This window comes from Agelaius tricolor, unplaced genomic scaffold (assembly GCF_023055355.1).
Source record: "Agelaius tricolor isolate 1412-34295 unplaced genomic scaffold, bAgeTri1.0.p SCAF_14, whole genome shotgun sequence".
Classification (NCBI taxonomy): domain Eukaryota; kingdom Metazoa; phylum Chordata; class Aves; order Passeriformes; family Icteridae; genus Agelaius; species Agelaius tricolor.
In genome coordinates, this window is record NW_027269274.1 from 16,774,926 (window position 1) to 16,800,392 (window position 25,467).

Sequence of the window (25,467 nt, forward strand, 5' to 3'; positions counted from 1 at the left end):
TTGGTTTCATCTGAAAGGAATCTGGTTGATACTGGCCCAAGCCAGGCCTCTCCTGAGCTGCTCCAGGACACAATCCAAAAGTGGGGGAAGTTGTGAGATGGATTTCAGAAGTGCACCCCAGAGCCGAATTAATGGATCAGGCACAGCCCAACAGAACTTTGGTGAAAAGGGACTTTCCTGTCTGTGCAAGAGCTGCTTGGCCCCTCTCCTACACCTCAGAAACAGAAGGACCCAAGGGAGTTACCAAGACTCTGCTGAGGCCCTGAGGACACCAAATGTCCTCAGATGAGCCCCCATGCACCCACCTGCTGCCCACTGGACTGGGAGCTCCGTTTAAGGCTAGGTCAGTGCTGTCAGCCCTCTCTCAAGCTGTGCTGCAGCTCCAGCCTTCTCTCCTGGCCAGATTCAGGCTGAGGCGGGCAGCCCCAGGTCATGGATGGATCTTGGACAGGAGGTACAGGCAGCTTTGCTGCCAGCTTGTTGTGACAAGCTGGGGTGACCCTGCTCCTGCTGCTCCCCCTTAGTCCAAACCACCCCACCACAGGTGCTCAGCTCCACAGGCTGATCCTCTCCTTCCCTGGTGATGGAGCCCAGCGTGGGGCAGTGTGGGATCCTGCTGTCGGTGGGCAGAGGGATGTGCTGGGTGGGAGATGCTCACTGGGTGTCTGCAGCAGCAGCAGTGCCTGGGGCTGGTGGCTGGGGCAGCTCCAGGCTGAGCTCCAAGCTGTTATCCAGCCCTCTGCCTTTTCTGGACCAGCCCATCCTTCCATTGTGTGGGACAGGGGACTCTGTCCCTGGGGGGCAATGCTCACAGTCCCAGCTTCCTCACAGCACTCCCAAGCACTCCACAGGGAAAGAGGTGCTTTAACAGCTGGACAGGACTGGCCTCCCTCAGGCTGCAGAAAGGGCAGAGCAGCACAGACCCACACACCCACCAGCAGTAGTTTGACCAAACCACAACCCATTCAAAATGTGCTGGCGAGAAAAATCCACATGAAGCTTGGACAATTGTGTCCATGCTTATCCCAGATATTCTGGGCACTGTGTGACTGACTGTAGTGTCATTCATCTTCCTTTGAAGCTTTGTGCTACCAGAAGGAAGTCCATTAAAGTGCAGCTTCACAAAGATTATACTTGGTGACATTTGAAAGCATTAATGTCCCCAGTAGAGGAACAAAGAACAGAATGGTCTTTGTATGGATATGGATAAATAAGGAAATGGAAAACCTACATTAAAACGAGGGCATGATTTGAGCAACAACCTCCTCTGAACATTGAACTCCTGTTTCTCAAGTCTTAAAACATGAAATGAACAAAACTGTTCATCATATTCATCTGGTATCTGAGGGGTGACCCCAGCCTTGTCCTCCTTCCAGCACGCCCCTCTCCCTGAGGCAGGTCACTGCTGCAGAGGGAAGTGCATTCCCTGGCTTCTCTCCTTCCCTTTTACAAACACTTCCCTCAGCCCAACTTACTGTTGTTTTTCTATTTACAAAGCACAGCTCCAGCTCTTTACATAAATATGTTTCACTGAAAAGGGCCTGAGTCACAGCTGTATCAGTATTAATATGAATAAATATTGGAAATCTAAGACTATCTACTTGCTTTACATTGGAAAAGAGTGGAAAAAAGAAGCTCTTGCTCCAGAACCTCTCAGATGTCTGAAGTAGCCTCCTGCATCCCAACCTGTGTGACTGATAGATCTGAGAGATCAACACTCCCTTGGGCAGGGGTCAAGGCAGAAGTGCCTCCAACCCTCTAAATTATGGATTTAACCTCTCCTTTGGTTCCACTCACAGTCCAAAGCTCCTGTTGCCTGTTCCCTTTAAATGAAATAATCCCTTTAACCCCCTTGTTCTGCCTTTTCTCCCTGGGCTTTTTGTACACACAGTTCCATTCACCCCAACCTTAGTGCTGGTCATGGGTCACCCCAGTCCTCCTCCTGTGTCTAACATCTGCACACCAAGCAACTGCCCACAGGACTTACCCTGTGAGTTGTTCCAATCCTCTTATTAGGACCTTCCAAAAATAAAAATAAATTGTAACTTGAGCCATACCCATCACCACAGGATGGCACACAAGGCAATGTGCTGAGCACAGCCACAGCAGAAGCTGTGTGGTGAGTAATCTCTGAAATAAAAGCAAAAGAGTTATAAGATGTAAAGGTAGCTGCAATTCAGCCATGGCTTTGGGTCACCATCCTTTGAAAAATATTAAAGACATCAAAACCACTGCACCAAGGATAAATAGTTGGGCTTTCTGCATCACCAACTACGCTGCTGTTTTTCCCAAGAGAACATGATGTTTTCTGGTTTGGTGCTTCTTTGTAATGCTTTTAGCTTCTCACTCTATTTGTCTGCTCCAGTTTGTGAAGAACCTCGTTCCAGTCACCTCAACCAGCCCCAGAGGAGGGCTCCATGTCCCCTAACCCTGGATATCCCCCTGCAGATGCACAGCATGGGTGGATGCCATGCCTATGGAGAGATGTGTGTACAGTCATTATACACACACATCTTCAAGGGAATACACTGGAGCTCACTCTGGATTAACCTGGGGAAGTGGAATTTCCAGGAATTAAGTCAGTATCTATCCAGGGGATACCTTGATTTTCCATGGGCTAGCACCAGAATACTTCCTACAGCTCAGGTGTTCCCAAGCCACACACAGCACATCCCCAGGAATCCCACACCTGTGGGAATAGCACTGTGTTGCTCTGACCTTTTATGACACAAACAATATTCCTGATTTCCCATAAACATTTACTATGATCATCAAAATAGTAGAAGCAAACACACCAAGTATTTCTATGATTAATGCAAATAATGGGAGGTATATCCACCACCACAGACAGAAAAAGGATTTCTCTCGATTGGAGACGGATACATTCTGCAAGTAGATATTTTTAATTACTTTTTTTCTCATTTTCACAGCAGTCTGTTCCTGCTCCTCTTCTGTTCCCGACTTAAGCCCTGGCAATGGGCCTGCAAGGAAAGTGTTGTGTTGCTTCTCCTTTCAGACATGCACATCACAGATTAGAAGCAAGCAAGCACACGACTAAGCCAAGGAACACACATTATTTAGTGTGGTCCATCTGTCCAAGGGAAGCTGCTCTTACATTTATCTGCTTTATTATCTTCTAATTAATCACGTATTATCAGTCGTTAACATGCTCTCACTAAGATGCATGTACCCACTTAGCAAATTAATAAAATCAGCTAATGAGTTCTCACATTTGGCAGCTGTGAAGGCTCCCTCTGGCTGTCTTGGTGTTGTGTGGGTGCTCATTTTTGGCACACCCAGGTGTCTGACACACCCAGGTGCAGGACGGCTTGAGCTCCAGCTACCAGTCTGCACCCAGATTCCCCTCTTCCCTCCCTGAAAATGATGCCCCATCACAGTCATATTTCTTCCCCCTTTGTGCATGGATAATTTCCAGACTTGACAGCACCACCTTGTTATGCCACCACAATTTCTCCCTGAGTGGGGGTTCATCCCCAGGAGCCCATCACCTTCCTCACCCATCCCTGACATGCCTGGGGCTCCCAGGAGGACTGAAGGCCCCCATGCACTCACCAGCACCATGCACACCTCCACCAGCCCTGGGTGCAGCACCAGGGGCCACAATACTGCAAAGGAGTCCACCACACTCCTCTGGCACTGCCTGTGCCAGAGACAAGGAACACAACTTGGACAGGTGCTCTGCTGCCTTTGGAAGTTGTCAGCTCTTGCAGGTGGTTCTTCACCTCCAAATCCTGCTGTCTTCAGCTTCCACATCTCCTGCTTTCCCTTCTTTGGAGCATCTGAAAGCAGTGTCAGGCCCTGCTCTCTGCCATATGAACAGGAAGGTGTGGTGGGCACCAGCTCCCCATGAGGCACAAGATCTGCTCCCACCAGCCAGGGCCATTGGCATCATCCTTATCCCTGCAGGCCACACTCACCCCTGTCCCTGCTCTGCTCACACACTCAGACTTTCCTGTGCTTTGGTCAAACTGCCCCTGCTACAAATTCCTGCCCAGGAGCTGCCTCCACACCTCCCCACAGCAGGCCAGCAGCACCTCCCTGGCTTTTCCTCTGTTCCCCTGACACCCTGGGCCAGCATGGCGATATCCCCACGAGGGTGCCCCCACAACACTGCCACCAGATCCAGCCCACCACACGTGGAACGCCCAGCACTAATGAGGTCACCTCCAGCCATTAAGCTCCTGCTAGTTAATGAACTCCACTGACCTCATCAGTTGCAGGATGAATCCCACAGAGATCACTCCTGCTCCTGAATTCCTCCCGGGCCTTGGGGCCATCTCCTGCTCCCAGCTCCCACCCAGACACAGGACTACATGGCACCAGGGGTATCTGTCCCTCAGATGACAGGGAACACGCTGCAGGACAGTGGCACCACTGGTAGGGTCTCCAAGCTACCAAACCTGTTCCAGTCCCACTGCCACAGCAGCAACTCCCAGTGACCTCATCAGCAGCGAGCAAAACACAATGGGAACCTTTCAAAGCACCATGCTTTTAAAACACACCACTTCAGCCACAAGACAAGCACTGACAAATTTTCAGTTTTATTAAAAAAATTCTAGCAGCAAAACCTGTAACAATTCAAAAAACAAAACCAAAAAAAAACCAAAAAAAAAAGAAGAAGACCAAACCTTCGAAAGAACATGACACAGAAAAAGATGGAGATGGAGAGAGACAGATCTGGGGTTGCTCCACCGTTCACTCAAGTTCCTTATAGCGGGCAAACATGACCCTGCGGACGGCGTCACGGTAGGTCTCGTTGGACTGCCTCTTGGGGGGCTTCCCTGGGGCCCCCAGCCCAGGGCCCTTCCTCCTGTTTTCTGCCTGCAAAAAGACACAGCTTGTGTTAGTGATTCCTACTCCCATAAATAAAAAGCTTCCCTGGGCTGCTCCAGGAGTGCTGACTGCTCCTGTGTGGATCCACGAGCGGAGGAAGAGCAAGCGCTCTGTGTTCCTCCTAAAGCTCTTTGGGAAAAACTACAGAGCCTTTGTGGGCAACAAAGGCAGCCAGCAAATGCCCAGTGGGAATCAAACCCCAGGGAACAGCCATGGAGGAGCAGACAGAGGAGTGGGCAGCCAAGGGTGGGCAGCCAAGGGTGGGCAGCCAAGAGGCAGCGCCGGCAGCCACGGGTGAGCCAGGATTGAACGCGAGCAAAGGAAAGCTCTGGGCTCCTGGGGAGCTGTTTGCAGTTTGCCTGCATTGGCACAAGCTCAGCTGTTCTCTCTAACAGAGCTCCTATGGGCACTGGTACCTTGCTTGGAATTTCAACCAGTTTTGAAGGACTGGCTTCTGCAGCCAGCAGCTGAATTATTCAGCAATACCTGCCTGGAGTTAGCCCAGGAGAGCAGGCCTGAGGCTGGAATTTTCTCTGACTTTTCAGTCCAACCTACCTGAATACCAGAGACCTCACCAGCTGGGCCAAGAGATCAGAGTTGTGTGGGGCTGGCATGGTCACATGGCTTTGCCCAGCATGACTTGGAGGTGAAAGGCAAGCACATTTCTTCTGGCCTTTCTATGACCTGTAGGAGGGCTGTGCTCTGCCATCAGCTCCCCATCCAGAGGGAGAGCCCTGACAGGAGCTCAGACCTCCCAGAGTGTGGCGCTGGAGCTGGTTCTGGGCACAGGGACCTCACCACGAGGACTGAGCAGCAGCTGGGACCAGTTCCTGTGTCTGCACTGAAGAGGGACTCTTGCCTCATGTATATGGGCTCAAGCAAACATGCGTCACAAAGCCTCAAATATTTGCTTTAATGATCTACTTGACTGCAGGCTGAACATCACCCTGTGAACCCTGCTCCAAGCTGCCTGTCCCTCAGCAGAGAGCTGTGGACACCACAGCACCTGGCCAGCCCCAAACCTGCCCCCAGAGAGAGCACAGCACTGCTTGTGTGGCCCTGGGCAAGGCAGAGCAGACCCTGCCCCAGGCTGCCTCTCTGATAAATCCTCTGGAGTAAACAAAGATCCACTGAGAGACCAGCCTGTTGCAGAAGGCAGGATCTACCTGACCCTGCCTGTCCCTGACATCCTTTGCCCATGGGCCTCTGCTCCTTGTCAGGTGCTATATCTTGGTATTATCATCTGATGTCCAGAGTCTGCAATGGCAGCAAGAGCCTCACAAGTGCTAAGCAGTGCAGACAAAGAGCATCTTGGGCCCTGTGGCTTTGGCTATGCTCACAACTCCCCAGGGGAAGTTCATCTTTTTCCTCAGCTCACATCACTGCAGAGAACCGAGCTGGTGACCTGTTCAAACCCCAGCCTGGCTTTGAGCAGGTACTAATGAGATGCTCATACCCTTCCTGCTCACTGTTACTCCATTTTCAACACCCCCAGATCCGTATAAATTCTAACCTTGTTCTACAGCCAACATACTTGCAGCCCCTCCCAGCCTGCAAAGTTCATCAGTGCACACATATTATTCCATCAAGCAGGTGCTGAGATTTGCAGCCTGACTTGAACTCCCTCCAGCTGTCCTGGGAAACATTATGGGCTGCAGGACAGTGGTGTGCTCTGAAAGGCAGGGAAGACTCACCTCCACTGGTGATGCTGTGCCCTGCTGGTTGTGGCCAAAGCCCTTCTTCCAGCCCGGAGACTGCACCATTCGGTTCCCTTTGTTGTTACTGTCAAGCCTTGGGTCATAGTCACTGCAAAAGAACCAGAAGCAATTGTCCAGTCTTGCAATGCTTCAAACACACACCAGGGATTTTTATTCTGCTAATAGAACCTTCATTGACATTTCAGTCTCTCATGAGGGATATCCAAGTTTATTGTCAGAAGCACACCGCCTAAGGAAACCACCCGGGCAGATTCTGTGTGCAGGGCTCATACACCTCTGACTGCACAATTTCTTGTCCCACCTCAGGGGGAAATACACCAGGGCACAGGAAATGAGCTCAGACTCCAAAATATTTACAGTGTAAGCAAGCCAGGAGCCTTCTGTGCTTGTATTTCCTAATTAAAATCTTAGCAATAGCATGAAAGCGAAGTCCAATCCCTGCTGCTCTGTAAGATCTTTCCTTTCTCCCAGTGCTGTGGTCATGGAGCTCAACAGATGCAGTGTTGATTCGGACACTCTTTCTCCCACCTCATTATTCATCCAAGACCATTATCCAAAAGCCACAGTTTTGAAAACCTCTCAGCATAAAAGACTCTTCCTTGAGACAATTTCTACTTTCTGGCTGCTGGTGACACTGTGCACAAACTGTTTTAGTTTATCTACAGCTATTCCAGGAAAACAGAGGGAAGAGAAGATGTGGATGTTTAAACTGCAAGACACAGAGGACAGGTCTCACTCTGAGGTGCCGTGCCAGAAGAAACAGGCACATAACCAGTTCCATCCTCAACACATGGCTGGCCGCTCCCCAGCCCACTGAACACGCGAGCTCACAGCAGGCAGGCCTGTCGGGAACTTCACACAGCACGCACTCTTTTCCTCCACCTACTCCCAACGAGATGGAAACAGCTCCCAGTGTTCCTCTGAGTCAGGGAACAGATGAAACACAGCTTTGCTCTTTCTTTCAATGGCTACATGCCAGGACAGGAGGGCAGCAAGTGCCTTAAGGACGAGGTGGATGGGAACAGGCTGCGTTCTATTCACTGTGTCCAGCCAGACACACTCAGACCCCCATCTCACCCCACCAGCACCAGGCAGCTTTTCTCTGCCCTGTCCCAAACCATTGTTTCCACCCCAGCCCCACCCTGTGTCCTGCAGCACAAGAGGCTCACACTTTGAAGAGCTCTGCCTCAGTCTGTCTGGCTGTTACTTTGCAGACCTACCCCACTGGACAATTCCCAGCCTTGGTCTGCCAGCAGCACACACCCCATCCCAGCATCAGCACCCCCAAAGAGATGCACCCAGAACAGCCATTACCTCTCTGAGTCTCGGTCATATCTGAGTCGTTTCCTCTCTGGTGAATCCATCTGCTGGAATTTCTCTCTCCGGTCATTTCCTTTGTCTTTATGCCTCCCCTTCACAACAGAAAGGGCAAAGTAAGTACAGGAGCTATGAAGGATCCAACACTGCAGGAGACTGCTCTGCACCCAGGTCTCTTCTCATGCTCAGCTGGCTGGAAGGCTGTCCTGGGGACTCACAAACACTGAATGCTCACATCCCACAGTACATTTGCTCTGTTCAGATGCCATCTGTTGGGCTGACCCAGACCTGTTGCTGCAGCCTTACAGCTACCACACCAGGAGCAGCTCTATGACCTTCCAAGCAATAGACAGCTACAGCTCTCCTGTCCCTGGCCAGGCAGCAGCAGCCCATACACCCCATCAGTTTTAGATGGAAATCTGTGTCCCACTTAGTCCAGGGCTCAGTGCTGGCTTGCAGGACAACAAAACCACACTCAGACCCTTCTGTGAGGAGAGAGATCTGCTCTTAGAAGTCACAGAACTACCTACAGGTCCCTGTGCAGAGTGAGCCCACAGTTCACTTTTGGGAGGCATCTGATGCCTGGTGCCTATGTGGATGCCTGCTGACACCTGGAACATAAGTGGAGGGTCCTCCTGGGATCACCACCCCCCAGGGCAGAAGCACAAGCAGCTGCCTGCCCACCACCACAGACGCACCTCACGCTCTCTCTTCTCCAAATACGCCAGTTCTTGCTCAGATCGTTTAATCTTCATGTGAATCTCTAGGTTTTGCTGGAAGGAGGAAGACAGAAGGCAGTGTCAAGCAGAGAACACAAGCTGTCAGGGTCATCTGCTCCACCCATAAGGAGCACAGGTAAAGCAGCATGCTCTTGTACCTGCACTATACCAGGCACAGCAGCCTCTCTTGCAGCCCACACCACCTGCTCCCCCACAAAGGCCTGGAGCCCTTCCTCCCTGCAGTAAGGAAGGCAACCAGTCCTATTTTAACCCATGAGCAGCTTGGCTCTCTAAAAGCAAGAGCTCAAAGGCAGCACAGAACATGGGGGTGCACGTGCCAAGTTCCCACTGCTCTCACTCTCATGTGTGCCAGCACCCCACTCTCCCCACTCTCCACAAGCCTTAGCTATCCCACTACAGCTTATAAAGTCACACCTTGATGTTATAGCACTCCCATGGCAGAAACAAGCAGTTCACACAATGCTTTGAACAGAGCTTTGGGGGAACTTTGCCTGCTGCTGTGTCAATTTCAGCAGAGCTCTTCCCACCCAACCACTGCATTTTCCGTGCAGCTCACAAAGCCATTGAGCCAATGGCAGCCCCCAGCTTCCCCATACCTTGTGCAGGTTGGAAAGCTGCTGGTGCTTGATGAGCACTTCCTTGTTGGGAAACTGCCTCCTGCACAGCAGGCAGGCCAGCTTGTTCCAGTCAGTCAGTTTGTCGTCGCTGGCCTTGGCCTTCCGTGCCTGCTCCTCGCGCGGTGCCGGTGGGTGCGCGGGAGGCGGCAGCCACTGAGCCTGGGACTGCTCCTCCTCTTCCTCCTCCTCTTCATTGTCACTGTCTCCTCCATACTCTCCCAGCAGTCCTATCAGAGGGTTCACCACCTTGGGCTGAGGGAAGCGGAGAAAAGTGTGACAGTTTGTAGCATCAAGCCTGCCAGGCCAGTGGGGCTTTGCTTCCCCAACCCATCTCCCCGTGACTCCTGTCTCTGTTCCAGTCCAAGAGGCAGAGAGTTGTTTCCAAGCAGCACAGGCAGGGAACAGAGAGGAGCTGGCTGGCTTCTCTCCCTTCTCACCATGGTGTGGAAGCCCTTCTGCTCTCTAGACAGGCCTTGCCTTGGTGCCAGGCTTTTCCAACTTGCCACGCACCTGAGAGCACAAGAAGCCAACCGAGGCAGCGGCTGTTTGGCAGTGAGCTGCTGTCACTCACTTCCTCTAGAAATGGAGATCAGCGAGATTTGGCCTTCCTCAGCCTGGAGGTGGCTGGAAGAGTTTTCTGCCTTAGGACTGGCTGAGTGAGGTCCTGCTCAAATGCAGGTAACAAATGTGCCCATGCTAGAAGCCCAAAACAAGGTCAGACTTAAAAAACAAGCTGCCTTCAATCCCCAGCACACCCTCCTCTGGCATGAGAAACATCTCTGGCACGAGAAACATCTCTGGCACCTCTGGCACTCACAGTTGCAGCCAGGCTGTGCTGAGCCTCCCTAGAACGGTATCCAGGCTCACACAGGTCAAAACACAATCCTGTGGAGATACTTACTGGGGCTGCACTCTCTTCCTTTTTCGCAGAAGGAGGTAAAGGCTTTTTAAAGACATCTTCTGCAGAGAACTTCTCCTCTCCAGTCTCAGTCTGAAACAGTCAAGAACAGGTCTTGAGACTGCCATAGCATGGACTCAGAGCACACAATATCTAAGCACTCAAACAGGCCCCCAAGGAAACCAGGTGGCTGGCAGAAATGAGTTGTGGTTCTGGTGGGAGACATTCCCATTCTGGGGAATCCAGAGCTCCCCTGGAGCCATACTCATGATTTCAGAGACAGCTGGAGCAGCTCACCATGCTGTCTCAGCCCACCCCACTCTCATTCTCTGCTACACTGTGATGCTGACAGTGGTCCCAGTTGTGCCTCATAGCAGTGAAGGAGGTGGGGCAGGGCCAGGTCACATTTGAGCACCTCTGTGTGTGCACAAAGGACATGAAGACCACGTACAAAGCCACCCCCACTGCCAGACAACACTGATTTTTTCTGCTGTGACTGTGGCACAACATATGGCCAGGCTCAGCCAGCATGGTGGGGCTTCCAGGATCCTCTTTATCCTGGACAGAGGGCACCAGAGACTGCAGCCAGCACTGCACAGGATGAGCCTGTGATACTCAGCTGTGTGCTCAGCAGCACAGACAGTAGGCTGGGATGAAGCTTCACTTTCACACATTTTACAGAGAACTGGGCTGGAGCCCTGGACAGGCTCCAATTTAGTGGCTCATGAGTTACTCATACTTGACCAGGGAAGACAAGTGTAACACCTTACCAGGCCTGTGCTCTCATCCTTCTTCACAGAGGGAGGCAATGGCTTTTTGAAGACATCTTCTGCAAAGAATCTCTCCTCTCCAGGCTCATTCTGAAAAATCCAAGAGTGGGCATTAGGCCAGTGATAACACAGGTGTCAGAGAGCACAGTACAGCCAGGAAGCCACTCCTGAGCACCCATGGAAAACAGGAAAGTGGGAAAAATGACAGAATGATTTCTACAGGAGATGCTTTTACCCTCCATTCAGACAGGACCATGCTTCTCCTAGGTCAGTGTCCCTGAAAGCCACCATACCTGGTGACTGCTTGGCTGGCTTGTCACCAGCCTCAGGGAGAGTTACAACCCAGCTGCCAGTACTGGTCATTCCACTCAGCACATTCAGACCAAGAGGCAAGGAAGAACACAAAGTTTCTGCATTGGTGGCTAAATCACTTCCAGCAACTCTCCTGGCATTCCTCAGGCCCTGTCATTATCACAGCCCTGAGCTGTTCTCAAACATCACTTTAGGCAGCTACTCTCAACCAGCAGCTCCCACACTGGCATTTGCTGACTGGGAACAGCAGTTAAGGACACTGTCCTGGGACTGGGGGGGCCAGGAACTACAGTTAGGGGAGAGCTGAGTATCCATCATCATCTGACTGGGTGTGTTTTAATGTGTCTGCCAGTTTTTTGTAGTCTATTACAACAGTTGGGTGCTTTCAGCAGCATGAGTGAAACATATCTCAGTTACCTGGATGTGTCTGAATCCTTCACCATAAGGAAGGGACGAGAAGCCCTGGATTCAATGTAAGGAGAGAAAAATTTCAAGAACTTACTCCCTGGCTGGACAACCACCATGCTCCTTTCCAGCTGCTGACCCCTCTGTCTTCTCTCACTGTCCCTTCCTTTTGGAATCCTCTAATTACTCTCTACTTTCTAACCTCTTCCTTCAGCTTCCTGGTGTCAGGTCATTCTGATGCCTGGAGGGACTTACCTTAGCAGAAGTACTTTTCCCTTTGTCCTTTTTGTCCCTGTTGTCCCTGCTGTGTGGCTCCTTCCTGTCACTTGTCCACTCTTGGCTCCCGTGCCGCCGCGTCCTGCTCTCCGTCGGGGGTGGGGAGGGCTCCCGGTCTATTGTGACTTCCCTCTGAAAGAGGCATTTGGAGCAGGCTTAGCCCAGCCCTGCAGGTTTTCTTACTGGGCTTCTTGTCCTTGCTGAGCTGGGGAGACCAGCACAGTAAGAAGGGACTGCAGAGGGCAAAGGCTTCAGAACTTTGCTAGGGGAGAAGACAGCTCAGCACAGCCAGGTCACCAGAGCACTGCCCTGCTCTCCCACAGCATGGACATCCCCAGGATCATGAAAACAAGATTATATTTCCAGAAAATCTCTGCTGATGGCTCTTTTTTGGCATCTTTACAGCTATTGCTGGCTAGGGTTGAGTAGCAAAGAGACCACAGATGAAAACAGAGCTCTGCTGTCCATTCTTTCTTACAGACAGTCACATATCACATGTCTACAGCAAAATTCAGCTGTGATGCTCTGCCTCTAAGTCTGCTCAAGTTAAAGCAGACAAAAACTCTCCAAAGGCAGAGCTTCAGAGGCCAGAGGCGGCTACAGCTGGTTCAACATACAGCTAATGGGTTCCTAGCCTCTCATTAATTTGATATTTTGCAACATGCATCCCTTTCACACAGGTCAGAAGACAGAGTGAAAAACACAAAGCTGCCTCTGTACTGCCCTACACTGGCTTGTCTTCAGGATGTGGCTGCAAAATCCCTCCAGAAAAGAGCAGTCTGTAAGAACATATTGCATGTAAAGCTTCCTTCCCATGCACTCACCTGAGTTCTGGGGTCATAGTATGTTCCAGCTATGGGATCATAGTAATTCCCAGTGTCAGGATCATAAATGTATGTGGACACATCTGATGGTGCTGAAGAGAGAGACAGGAGTTAGCACCACAGGCTTCCAAAAGCCGAACTTAACTTTTACAAAGACAAAAGCACGAACAAACATTACACTGGTGAAAGGATCAATAATGGGGAAGAATTCTTTTTTTCTCCTGGCAAGAGAGGTATGAGTATCTTCATATCCCTTGACCTACATAATCTTTTCTTTAAGGAGTAAGAGGGGGGATAAGTTTTCACAATTCTGGTTAGGACTCTGGGAAAACTTCCATATCAAAACAAATTTACAGGAGCTGCGCTGAGATCACAAGACCACAACACTTGGTCATGAAATTCAGTAATTTCCCTAAGAATGGGGTAATGAGTATCTACATCCACCCACTCCTGTGAACAAGGAAAAGCTGTTCTCTCTCAATCCTGTTTAAAGTGATGACACCCCCCACATCCCTTCCACCCCACTGGTGCATGAAAGCTCCTGAGAAGAAAGGGGAGTGAACTATTTCTACAGGAAAAGCCAAAGGCCTTAAGGGTAGTAGGCCCATAATGTCAGGAATGCTTCTCATTTCCAAAGTGTCCTTTGACAGACCTCAGAAATGCTATATATAAATCAGTAAAACAATCAGGAGTGCTCCTCCAGCTACTGGCATTGCTGCATCAAATGTATTTTCTTCTGTCTTCTCTAGTAACTGCCAGGCTGATTTTATCTCATCAGTTTTCCACAACAAGGAAAAATAGGCAGCAAGTTTCCTTTATCTGCATGTAGTTTCGCACAGTGAGAATAGAGAGAAACACATCATCAGATAGGAAAATGTGACTAAACAAAGTTGGCAAAGGAACTCACAAGTGGGTGTAGCAAACAAACCTACTCTTAGCCTTTAAAAATATTTTTGGGCTGATTTCTACATGTCAGTGCCCTTTTAAGGAAGAAAAGTCTCCACAGTAGGAGTGAAGCAGAGTTTAACTTACACTGTGCTCTGGTGCGTCTCTGTGATTCGCCACCCCTCCTGTCTCTCATGCCCCTTCTGCCCTGGAGTAAGTGAACAACACAAACAGATCAGAGACTCTTTAACAAACATCAGATTGCTTCTCCTCCCTCTAACAGGCCCAATGTTCAGGAGAAGAGCTCATTTAGCCATCCTAAACAGAGCACAAGCAGACATAGCTTTTCATCTCCAGAGCAGTGTCTGTAGATGTCAGCAGTGTCTGACACGGACAGTGTCACAAAGCACGAGATCTCTGCAGCTTCCATGAGAGGTGCTCATAGCAATCTGTATGGAGGCCTTCAGCCCATCCAGGGTATGGAAGAGTCCTGTAGTCCAGTAACAAACACTAAAGGGATCAGTCATCAGTGAAATCACTCTGTAAAGTGTGGCATCAAGTAACCCAGCCCAGAACTTCCTCCAGCAGCACTGACTTGCACTTCTATGCAGTGATAATCAGTATGAGGGGCAGAGCAGCAGTGCGTACATTAGAGCATTATCACCCCATCTTCAAACATGGTGAAACATGTTCTGCAGTATTTCAGCAGCCCAAAGAGAAAAAGCCTAACAGAGCCAGGCCCATCACCCCCCAGTGCTCCCTCCCTTTAAGCAACCTGCAGGGAAGCTGTGCAGACCTACCGGGCCATAGTAGGAATTGTCACCGTGCTCCCCATAGTCATTCCTGTTGAGATAAAGGTTGCAAGTTAATGGCAATTTGGTTTTACACTAACCTCAGTATATTCAAAATGATCAGCAGGACCAATAAAGGCAGAAAGACCATATTTTCTGGCCACATGTTGGACTGTGTCCATCCCAGGAGACAGACTTGGCAAACCACTGTCTCCACAAGAAATATGACTCCACTCTGCTGTGTCTGCAAAGATGAATCTCTCCACATGTTTTTAAAAAAGCTGAACCCACTAATTCCTGCAGAATGGGATTTGATGGCTGGACAACAAGATGCATTATGATCACTAATCCCATTCTGCTCAATCACCAAAGCTGCTTCAAGCTTCAATGCCTTCACTTCTCCAACACATTTTTTGGTTGTAGGAACATCTGTGCTAACTCCCATGCCAAACTTAAAGCACCTGCTCTGACAACAGAGTTCCAGCCTCACTGTACAGCACATAAAGGACAACACCACTGCCTCATCTGTCAGTACCTTCTCCTCCCTGTAGCAAGATTCACTTCCAACGTACGCCCATCAATGCAGATGGGGGGATCCAGGTTCTGCAGTATCTTTAGCAACCTCAGCGCCTCCTGTAAAAGGAAAAAGAATGTCCCTTTCCATGAGAAGGAAACAGCACATTTTACACATCAAGTCTGCCAGAAAGGAATGTTTTGTGCTCAGTAGAACAAGAAACAGAACAGTAAATATTAGTCTAAGTGTCAGTGAAGGGTATTTAGGATGTGACAAAAGGGATAAATGCAATGTGAGGTTCTCTGCTTGTCCTATGACTGCTTACAGCAGCCAGCTGGGGACGACATTCTCCTAGGGCTGCCAGACAGTGCAGCGCTGTGGCTGCTGCTGCCCCAAAGTGTTTTGGTAAACACTCTCTGGACCAACGTCAAAGAACAGCTGCGGAGCCTGGGAGCCACCCAGACACAGAAAATGTGAACCCTCCAACATGGGAGGGTCTGTTAATTGAGATTCTTGCCTTCTACAAACAAAAACAATTGGATTCAAGTTCTCTGCAAAGCAAATACCTATGCAAGAAGTGTTCAAGTTTAGAGTGTATAAAAAGAAATGTACTGAGGTGAGAAACTCAATCAGTGTCACAGCTTGTGACAACAATCAGTCTTTGACTCCTAAAGCCAGAGAACAACAGCTGTACCAGCTGAGAAGAAAAGGGAGTGAACTATTTCTACAGGAAAAGCCAAAGGCCTTAAGGGTAGTAGGCCCATAATGTCAGGAATGCTTCTCATTTCCAAAGTGTCCTTTGACAGACCTCAGTCTGTCAAATTCCTGTACCTGGTCAGACAAGCAGAAGAAAGGACTCACTCTAGCACAGCAGCCTCACAAGTACAGAGATTTCTTGCATTTCTGTGGTTTCTCTACTTCTAGAGATCTCAGATGCCAACAGAGGGAGCAGGTGAAAGCAGGAAAGTACTTACAGCATGAGATTCCAGCTCGATGAAGCCGTAGGTCTGCCCCATGCGCCCGGCCTTGTTCTTCATGATGCGCACGCTGGACGTGGAGAGCCGCACGTACGGGGCCAGGAGCCCCACGATCACCTCGGGGGGGGTGAACCGAGTGATTCGCTTCAGCATAATCGCTGAGAGACACGGCCAGGAACGTGGCCCAGGGAGAAAAAGCAGTGAAAAAAAGATAATTTAGAACCAAGTTTACTGTGACTAAACCACTCAAAGCAAGAGCACAGCTCCTTGCAGTCGAGTCTCAAAGCCATTGTTTTTTTCTCTCCACTTTGCAAGATGCTCCAGTTACCACCTCCAATTGCTAACCTTTCCTTCCCAGAAAAGAAAGGAGAAAGTGGCCCCTTCTCAGCCCAAGGTAACTGCTGGCCCAAAAGACTTTTGAAGCTGTGCTAAGTTAACTGCACCACCCTAAGCCAGCTCAGCCTGAATTAATTTTCCTAAAGGCAATTTGTCAGCACCTTTGGAGCTGGACAGCCCTCCATTACTCTCTGCCACAGATTTGCACAACATAGAAATAGCCTCCAGAGGTTTTAGTGAAATGCTGCCCTTTCTGCAGACGACCTCATGGAGTGCAAGCAAGAGGAATCCAAAACTGGTCTTTGTGTCACTCACTTCTGCTTCCTCCACCATCTGGTGGCGTGGCTTCCTCTGCTTCCCTCTGAGAGGGCGGCTCCTGGTGCCGGTCCATGTCCCTTCTCTTCTCCTGTGAGGGCCGATGCTCTCTCCCTTCATCTCTCTTCCTCGGCTCCTGTTCCTGAGGCTGACATTCCTGCTGTGGAGCAGGAACTGAGGGCTGGAGAGACTGCTTTGGAGATCCTGGTTGACCTGACAATTCTTGCTCAGGTGTTTCAAGCTTTGTCTCTGCTATTAGAGAGGAGAAATGAACTGGTTTCACATAAGATTGTTTCAGCAGGTATTTTTTTTCTCCTATTTTCTGGCCCTTGCAGTAGTGCTCCTTATAAAAGGTCAAGCTGTACTGCCTGTTGCATACCCACTGTTTTAACATTTGGCAGACACAAGGTTTGTTCAGGTACCATCATCCTTCCATTGCCTTGTTTTGTGTTGGGCTGCTTTACAGGACTTTTCTAGTCAGAGACAAGAGGCTTTTTGGCCTCCTTTTAGGATTAGCTCTTGCCTGAACAAACGAGAATCAAGGATGGATTTAGATACATTCCTTCCACATCCAGGACAACCTCGATGGCAGTGATATCCTTACTGTCCATGATGTACTCCTGATCATCCATAGCCAAACAATATCAATTAGTAACTGTCACCCTGTTTATATGCTAGAGGAAAACTGGGTTCAGACCCCCCTGAGACCACTGAGTCAAACACATCCATAATACAGTGACAGATTGTATCAGGTGCCTACTGACCACAGCTGAGGCAGGAACAATGTGGGAACACCCTGCACCCCCAGCCTAGCTATACCATTCAGAGAACACAATCCCAACAAGTTTCTGTGCTTGAAGGCCTCTGAATGGTCTGGCTTCACTGCAAAAGAGATCTCTACCTGAGCTTCCAACGCTGCTGGAAAGGGAAGCCAGATCTGTGAGGCTGCAAAGGCGGATACCACCAGCCCAGCACCTGCTGCTGAAGCCTCTTCCCACAAAGAGAAGCAAATGAGGGTGCAAGACATGGCAGAGTGAAGCTTCCCTCTTTAATGTCCCTGAGAGTCAGTCCCTGCTCTCCTTCTGTTTGGGCAGTGGGCGGCATGGCAGAACACACAACTGTTGGGAAAGCTGCACAGTGCCTTGCTTGGCTGCCAGCACAGCTCACCTTGGACAGGCTTGTACTCATTTGTCTCCAGTTTGTAGAGTGCAGAGTTTTGGCTACAGAACCTCATGCAAAATTTGCACATGAAACCAGTTTGCACCTGCAGCTGTGAAAACCGCCCGTGCCAATCACAGCCATGAGCACAACCCTAGAGATGAGGAGGGCAACTCTTACTGAATTCTTGCTCAGCCGACGTGTCCTCTCCCTCAGCACCACCTCTGGACTCTGGGCCTGCTCTGCTCCCTGTAAGAGAGGCACACTTCAGTCCACTTCACACCCATCAGTCACAAAGCATGCCAGAACTCATACAAAGCTGCAGTAACCACTGCAGATGCCTAGAGAGTGGCTTTGTTTCACCCAGTCATAGAGACGTTATCTTATTGCACCCTTTCCCAAGAAAAGCAGGCCAGTAGGAAGCATTCACCACAATCTGTCTTCACAGCAGGTTAAAGGCTCTGTTTAATTTGCTCCTGGGCAGTTTCATTACAACCCACAGCTATGCTGGGCCAGCTGTGTGAATTTTGCCGTCACAACACTGATGGAGGAGCCACAGAGCATGGAAAACACAACCACAGGGACAGGGCTTCAGTAAACAGAGATCGGTGCATCAGCAGTGGATGAACTGCCCTTCTGCCTGGGGCAGGAGTGCAGTACATGGAAGTCTGCTCAAGGATAAGAGTCAGGGCTTGCACAGTGGCTGGAATGGCAGGCAGTGCCAGAGGAGGGTGGAGGATTCACTCATGGCACTGCAGCCCCTGGTACTGCACCCAGGGATGGTGATGGTAGGCACAGCCATCATCCCAAAGAAATCAGTTCCTCATGGAAGTGTGTTTTGGCTCTTATGCCTTCCCACCCCAGAAATCAGAGGTGTTGGTGGGGTGAGGAGAAGCTCCTGGAGAACTCCTCTCATACATTTTTTACAGCCAGCAAGGTGAGTTCAGCAATTCCAGTCCTGGATTAACCTCTAATCTCCTCTCTTAAGAACAAGGGATAGGACAAATGGAAATGGTCTCAAGTTGCTCTGGGGGAGGTTTTTAGATTAGATATAAGAGAAAATTCCTTGACCAAAAGGGTGGTCAAGCATTGGAACAGGCTACCCTGGGAAGTGATAGAATTACCATCTCTGGAAGTGTTCAAAAAATGTGTAGGTGTGGTGCTTAGAGACATGGGTTAGTGGTGGGCTTGGCAATGATGGGTTAATGGGTGGACATGATTCCAGAGGTCTTTCCAACCTTAATGATTCCATGATTCTGTGATCCTAATCTGAGAGTCTCAAAAGTGAGGCAAATCTGAGTCTCTGAATGCCACTAAAACCATGCAGCTGCACGTCCCAAGGAAGGAGGGTTGAGGGGAAGCCATCTCACCTACAGAGAGCAGTGCCAGCTCACAGTGCCAAAGGACACACAACTATGACCCCCTGGATGAAAGGACAATACCAGACAGTAGGAGGGAAAGGCTGTGGGCAGTAAAACACTTCTCCACCAAGCCTCACAGCTGCAGAGAACCTGACAGCAACCCATTGCATGTAACATTTTTAGTGTGGACAGGCAAAAAGGGTCTAAATGAAGCAAAACTAACAATCCTCCCACACAGTGCTCAGCTAGTCCACCAACAGGGATGCCATGGGAAACCAGAAGAGAAACTTACTTGTCAGGTTAGATGAAACTTTTAACCGACCAAGCTCAGGGGACCAGATATACTCACCATCTCTTGGGAGCTTGCAATAGGAACAGGAAGATCTGTAGCCCACAGTAGACACCTTACACTGCAATGGAAGATGGACAGCATGAGGAAGTCGTGTTTTGAAGGCAGTGGGTACAACCTGCTCCAGAATTCCAGACTCTGCAGCGTGCTTTCAGAAAGTAACAGCCATGAAAAGTTACAGTGATGGGGAATGGCAGCAGGGGCCTTTGCTGGAATTGTAGGTACATGCTCATATGACTCACAGCTGGGTTTGCCTTGGGAACAGGGCTTTCACACAACTATGGAGCACACATTTATTCACTAGTCCTTGAGATGGAACTCTTCCCCCTCTCAAGTGATGCTGGATCAAACATTCCCTGCTAGGCACAATGTTGATTCTAAGGGTCCAAAGTTACCTTGGCATTCTCTAACCTGAATTCACCCCTCAAGCAGTGCTGAAGTCCCAATCTGAGCTGAACTGTAGGTACTGATGTAATTTGGAGAGTTAATAATGAGGTGTCTGCTAACCAAGAGGCAGAGCTGTACAGGCTTGGATGGTTATCCCACCTAGAGCCCCTGTGGGGAGAGCCAATTGTCCCAATTTCACAGCTCTCTCCAAACACAGCACCCCTGACTTCCTCCTTAAGCTCTTGGCAAATGCATTGCTTTTGTTTCATAGCAATTTCTTCCTATGACTGAAGCCTTGTGGATGCTCTAGGGCACAAGAAAGCTCGTTCAGGTCCTGGTGTAGCCACTGTATGTCCCCACAGCAACAGTGGGGACATACAGTGCAGCCACCTCAGTGCACTGAGAGCTGTTTGAAACCACTGCTTGAAACTTGTGTCTCCACCTCCAAGCACTGCAAGCAGAGATGAGGCACAGAGCAACAGCTCTGCTTGCAGCTGAGTGCATCCATCCAGCTGGATGAGGGTCTCTGTAGCCCAGGGTGATCCAGTGGACAAGATGGGACTCTAATTAGAACCAATCCTTTCAAGTCCTGCTGCAAACTCTCAGCCTGTAGTCAGTGGGAATGCAGGCAACAATCCTGTCCTTTCTCCAGCAATCACCTCCAGCCTGCTGCAGCCACAAGTTCCTGTACTAGGAGAACCTCGGGGAGGGCACAGGAACAAACTGACCCTTGGGCAATGGTGCTTTCCCAGAAATGGACCAGTTCCAGCATGAACTAAACTTGGCTCATGCTGCCTAGACTTGGATCCATTTCCCTGCTTCCTTCCCTGCTGCACTGACCACAGCCACAGCTAGACCACAGGTTCCTGTGTGAGGCAGAGGGGTGGTTACACACATGAACCAGAGCAAAGCCTGTTCCATTCTGGCTGGCAAAACCACTGTCTCATTGTGGTTTTTAAGGAGTAAGGATCCACACGCTATTTTCCCTACATTTTAAAAAGGAACCACTGAATAGGAACAAGGCTGCTCCGTGCATAAAAAATCTGGCTACCTGCACCACAGCAACATGCCTGCAGAGGGGAGACCTAAAACAAGGTAGGCAAAAACACAGTTTAGAAGGGGCAAGAGCTTCAGGGCAGGTATTAATTACTCTGAGGGACTTTGGCCACCGAGCAAATATCCAAGACTCCTCTGAGCTGCCACTGCCAGGAGTGCCAGCAGGAGAAGCAGAAGGCAGCTCTGAGCACATACTCACACGTTTGCAGCGCCAGAACTCTGGGCAGGGAGTGTATTCAAGGGTCACCTCCTTGCCACCGATGGTAAGAGTTCCCTGTTGAGACAAGGGGGTGAATGACCAACATGCCCAGCACACACAGGTTACTCAGAGGCAAAGAAAGGGGTGAAAGCTCTGGTTCCTAAAGGTTTTGCAAGTGAAACAGGGTGAAAGGGGGAGAAAGTCTCCCAGTTCAGTTAGCTGGAGCTTTGCCATGGAAGTGGGAGGGAAACAGCCTGTGCCCTGCTCTAGCATGGGGCTGCAAGGCTGTGGTAGCTAGCTCCAGAGGAGGCAGGCAGGAGAGGCCTTGCCACCTCCCAGGAAGAGCAGAGACAAGTAGCTAGAGTGGGAAACTGCTGTAAGCTGCTTTAGTCCAGCTGCTGGCAAGGGGCAGCTGGACAGATTCCCTCATGCCAGCCACCACCAGGCTGGCCTCAAGGCAGCTACTCAAGGAGGAATGTGTGGAAAAATCCTCTCAGGTGAGAGAATTTCCATACTTGGGTTAGTCTTCATGCCAGTCATGAAACCATGGCTTTTCTTCAGAGAAATACACCAGAAATGTGCTGCTGGCCCTGCAGTCAGCAGAGCCAGTGCCCTGCAGCCAGCCCTTTTCCCTGCTGAGGCTGGCCTCGAGCACCTGAGCAGCAACACCCGAGGGCCTCCACTGCCCACAGATACACTGCTTCCAGATCCTCAAGTGGTGCTTTGGAGATGTGCCAACACACCCACAAGCTCTGCTGAAATGCAGATAAAATGGGTCACAGGTACAATCCCCTGGCTCCTGCCTGGAGCAGCAATGATTGCTGGTGGCTCCCATCTGCCAGGGACAACAGGCCATGCCTGGGCACACAGGATGCAGGCAGGCCAAGTCACAGATGCACACAACCATGAGACATCTCCTGTCACTGGAGGCACTGCCAGACCAGGCAGCCTGGATCCCCCAGTACCACAGTTTGAGACTCAGTATCAATGGAGACCCAGACCCAGGTCTCCCAAGTCCCAGGAGAGCAGCTGCCTGACACACAGACAGATGTCAGGGACCTGTAAACAGTCCCAGCCTGTTTTGGGGACCTCTGCTGAGTCAGAAGCTTCCCAGGTACTCTGACCCAGTAGCCTCACCATGCAAAAACCCCCAGTGCAAACCATGAGCACAAGAAAACAAGTTCCCAGAGTTATTATTCAGAAATCATGATACACCCATGCATGAACTGCTCTGCAGAACGTGAGGGAGATGCTGGGGAATATGCAAAGTGGGAGTGAAGAGTTCATAGAAGGGAATCACTGAGTGGCAGTACAACAATCCTTTAACTCCTACGAAAGAACACGGCAGGGTTCCACCACCTCCCCTCTTCACATCCTGCCTTCTATGAACCAAAGCCCTCCTTTCCTACCAGGCCTATGTTGAACACTTTGAGGGGTTCCTTTCTGCCACCCAGCTGTTCAAGCACTTCTTTCCAACATGGATCTGCCTTTGCCTGACAGAAAGCCGAGCATTTCTGGACCTTGCCAAAGGCTGGTGTGTGCACTCAGAGCACCCTGCTGCACCTTTGGAGAATCTGCTCAGGGTCTATTCACAACAGGGAGCATTGCTCACTTCACCTCTCTACAAGAGGCTTTGCACCCTCTTTAAGGCATGTGAGGAAACACAAGTGAGAAAGGGAAGTGGAAATCAAGGCTGTCCCACTGGAACTGTTGGTCCTTGAGACAGACGTGCTCCCTTTCCCAAGCAGGGTACCCACCACATCCCAGCACACACTCAAGAGATGGCAGTGCCAGGAGCAGGCTAGAAATGCCCATGGGTGCCTCAAGACACACTGAGCAGAGGCAGGAGGAGAAGGCAGGGTGCACATCCTCATGAGCCCAGGGAAATCCTTGGGAACAGCAGCCTCTCACCAGGCAGCTGTAGCCCTGCCTAGGAGCTCAGGAAACAAAAAACTCGATTAGAGCACATCTCCTCTGGCAGGGGCAATCCATCACAGAGCTTCATCCTTCTACCAGACATTGAGGACAAACCTTGCCAGAAAGCCTGAAGATTATTTTTGGTTTTATGGAAAATGGTATTTAAGTGCATGTTGTGCTGGTGGTGCTGGTCCCTTCCGCAAATTCCATTTTCGGAGGCTGCAGAAAGTGTCACTTGCATAATTACTCCCTGATTTCCCTAACACCCTGCTGATTGCCTGCTCACTTTTTCAGCAAGCTCTCTCTTACTGATTTCTTCTTGATAAAGTAATTTTCAAGGTTGCAATCATCATTTAACTCTCCAAAATGAGTCTTTCACTTAGGACACACATTGTCAGGATTCAGTGGCTTTGAATTCCTCATTCTCCCATTCTGTTACTAGATTCCATCACAAATATTTTCAGAATCTTTTTTCTCTAGTGCCTGTCTCTGCTTACTCTTCTTCATCTAGATCTTTTACTGTGCAAAAATTTTTGGATACTACTCTAAATTTCAGTCCAATTGAGCAGATTTCAATTGAGCAAATCTTGGTGAAATGACAAAGATTTTCTGAAAATTTCAGGGAACAGTGCTGGGGAGGGGGGGAAAGGGTAAGCTCAAAGTATGCCATATATTGTGTCTGGCATCATATTTCTTCCAAATTCAGGCATTTTGTCCTGGACTTTTTCACCAACCTGCACTATGTATGTTAATTCCTCTGTATTTTTAATACCCTGTACTTTGGAGCAGCTTGGCTTTTTCTAAGTCAGAGTGAAACAGAAATGTCTCTCTGGTCTTCCCAGTCAGGAACCTCCCCCTCATAACTAGCAGTAAACACAGAGTTGACTCACCAGTGAAGGGTTTAAAAGGCAGCACAGCTTTGCAGCACCAGGACAGCAAGCTCTCAGCCATGGAAATGCCCACATTTCCAAGGGCATGAACAGATTCTACTGTTTTCTGAATTGCCAAATTCATCAAAACAGAGCATCAGGACTTTACTGCTGGGAGCAATGCTTTGTGCTACTGTTTGATACCTTTCAAACATAGTTATACATGGATTTTTTGCTTAGAGACCATTGGAGATGCAACAATGAATTCTAATCTAAGAGATACGATTCAGTCTCAGCCAGTTCAGCTACTAAAAAATCTGCCCTATGGCCAAGTATGTAAATAGTCCTGTCAGCAGACTGATCCATGGAGCAACCCTGCCATGAGATGGTCCTAGAGAGCTGTGCCAGGAAACCATAAAGCCTGTTTGCAGAGAGCACACACAGTGCAGCCATGTCTCAAAGCTCTTCACTGAGCAGGGACAAACCCCACAGGAACATGTTGCTTTTACAGAGGGAAAGAAAAAAGGAGAAAATCCCTTAGCCATGATATCCACAGGTGATGCAATCCTTCTGAAAGCACTTTGGAGACTGTGTCAGCAGGGCACAGAGCTTCAGCAACAAAGCTAGTTTCACTAAAGCAGTTTCCACGCTTTTTGTTCCCAAAAGTAGCATTAAAGAGTACCAGGAAGGTAGGCCTACCTGTGAGAAAAAAGCCAGACCACACCCTAGGACATATCACGCCCACCTTTGAAGTTTGGTTTAGCTCACCTCTAGTTTACCCTGTGTGTAACAGCACTGCTCAGCACAGAGCCCAGCCTGGCTCTGCAGGTACCTGAGCACTCTGATCCTGCTTCCTAGGGAACCTGTGGAGCTACTGCCAGGGCCAGGAGACAGCCTGCTGCAGGTCAGGCACTGCACAAGCCACTGCTTCAGCTGCTTGTCTGTCAGTTAGCATTTACTGTTAGCATGCTGGGCTTTTTCATGCTTGTTGACAGCCTTTTAATGATGATGACTGGGGGTTGAGGAGGGGGAGAACTTGCCAAAAAAGTATCTCTTTGCTCTCAAGACTGAGATGACAGAATACAAATCATCAGTGTCAAAGCTTTTGCTAACTGTTTCTCTGAAAAAAAATTAGAGCATCCAAGAGTGACCTAGAAAATTGGAAATGTGGAAGGAGAGCTCTCGGAACACAGCCACTCCCTCAAATAAAACCAAGCTTCTCCTTTAACTGAATCTATCCAAACACTGAAACCTTCAGTAAAATTTAACTTTTGAGCCTCCAAACAATGAGCTGACAGGGTTCCAGTATTCCACCCCGCAGGTCATGCCTAGGCAGCTACAAGGGGGACTGTGAAACCACACGGAGATGTGGATGCAGCAGCCAGCACCACCATGGACTGCTGTGGAGGAACGTGCTCCAGCTCTTCCAGAGGGATGGCAACAGCCATCCAGCCAGGATGCCACCATCCCTGGTCACAAGGAAGACCATAAGTTCCTGACTTAGTGGAACAGCAGTTGTCAGTCCCACCTTTACAGACAACACACCTGGGGTGGCACACATCAGTTTTGGAACAGAACCAAGGCTCAGCTACCAAGCACCCAAATCCACAAGGATTACTAAG

General features: G+C 49.7%; 1 protein-coding gene across 2 annotated transcripts in view; it reads right to left on the reverse strand.

Moving 5' to 3' along the window:
• Positions 1 to 4,543: 4,543 nt before the first annotated feature.
• Positions 4,544 to 25,467, reverse strand: part of RBM6 (RNA binding motif protein 6) — a 57,521-nt gene continuing 36,597 nt past the window's right edge. For both annotated transcript variants that reach the window (XM_071439956.1, XM_071439955.1), the window contains exons 7-23: positions 21,060 to 21,134; positions 19,418 to 19,478; positions 17,888 to 17,956; positions 16,550 to 16,801; positions 15,896 to 16,056; positions 14,943 to 15,040; positions 14,417 to 14,459; positions 13,764 to 13,824; positions 12,732 to 12,823; positions 11,887 to 12,039; positions 10,915 to 11,004; positions 10,148 to 10,237; positions 9,226 to 9,498; positions 8,588 to 8,662; positions 7,887 to 7,984; positions 6,549 to 6,660; positions 4,544 to 4,842 (exon numbers count right to left, since the gene is read on the reverse strand). In XM_071439956.1, the coding sequence (XP_071296057.1) occupies positions 4,717 to 4,842; positions 6,549 to 6,660; positions 7,887 to 7,984; positions 8,588 to 8,662; positions 9,226 to 9,498; positions 10,148 to 10,237; positions 10,915 to 11,004; positions 11,887 to 12,039; positions 12,732 to 12,823; positions 13,764 to 13,824; positions 14,417 to 14,459; positions 14,943 to 15,040; positions 15,896 to 16,056; positions 16,550 to 16,801; positions 17,888 to 17,956; positions 19,418 to 19,478; positions 21,060 to 21,134 (1,929 nt within the window). In that variant the 3' untranslated portion in view covers positions 4,544 to 4,716. The remainder of the gene's footprint in view (positions 4,843 to 6,548; positions 6,661 to 7,886; positions 7,985 to 8,587; positions 8,663 to 9,225; positions 9,499 to 10,147; positions 10,238 to 10,914; positions 11,005 to 11,886; positions 12,040 to 12,731; positions 12,824 to 13,763; positions 13,825 to 14,416; positions 14,460 to 14,942; positions 15,041 to 15,895; positions 16,057 to 16,549; positions 16,802 to 17,887; positions 17,957 to 19,417; positions 19,479 to 21,059; positions 21,135 to 25,467) is intronic.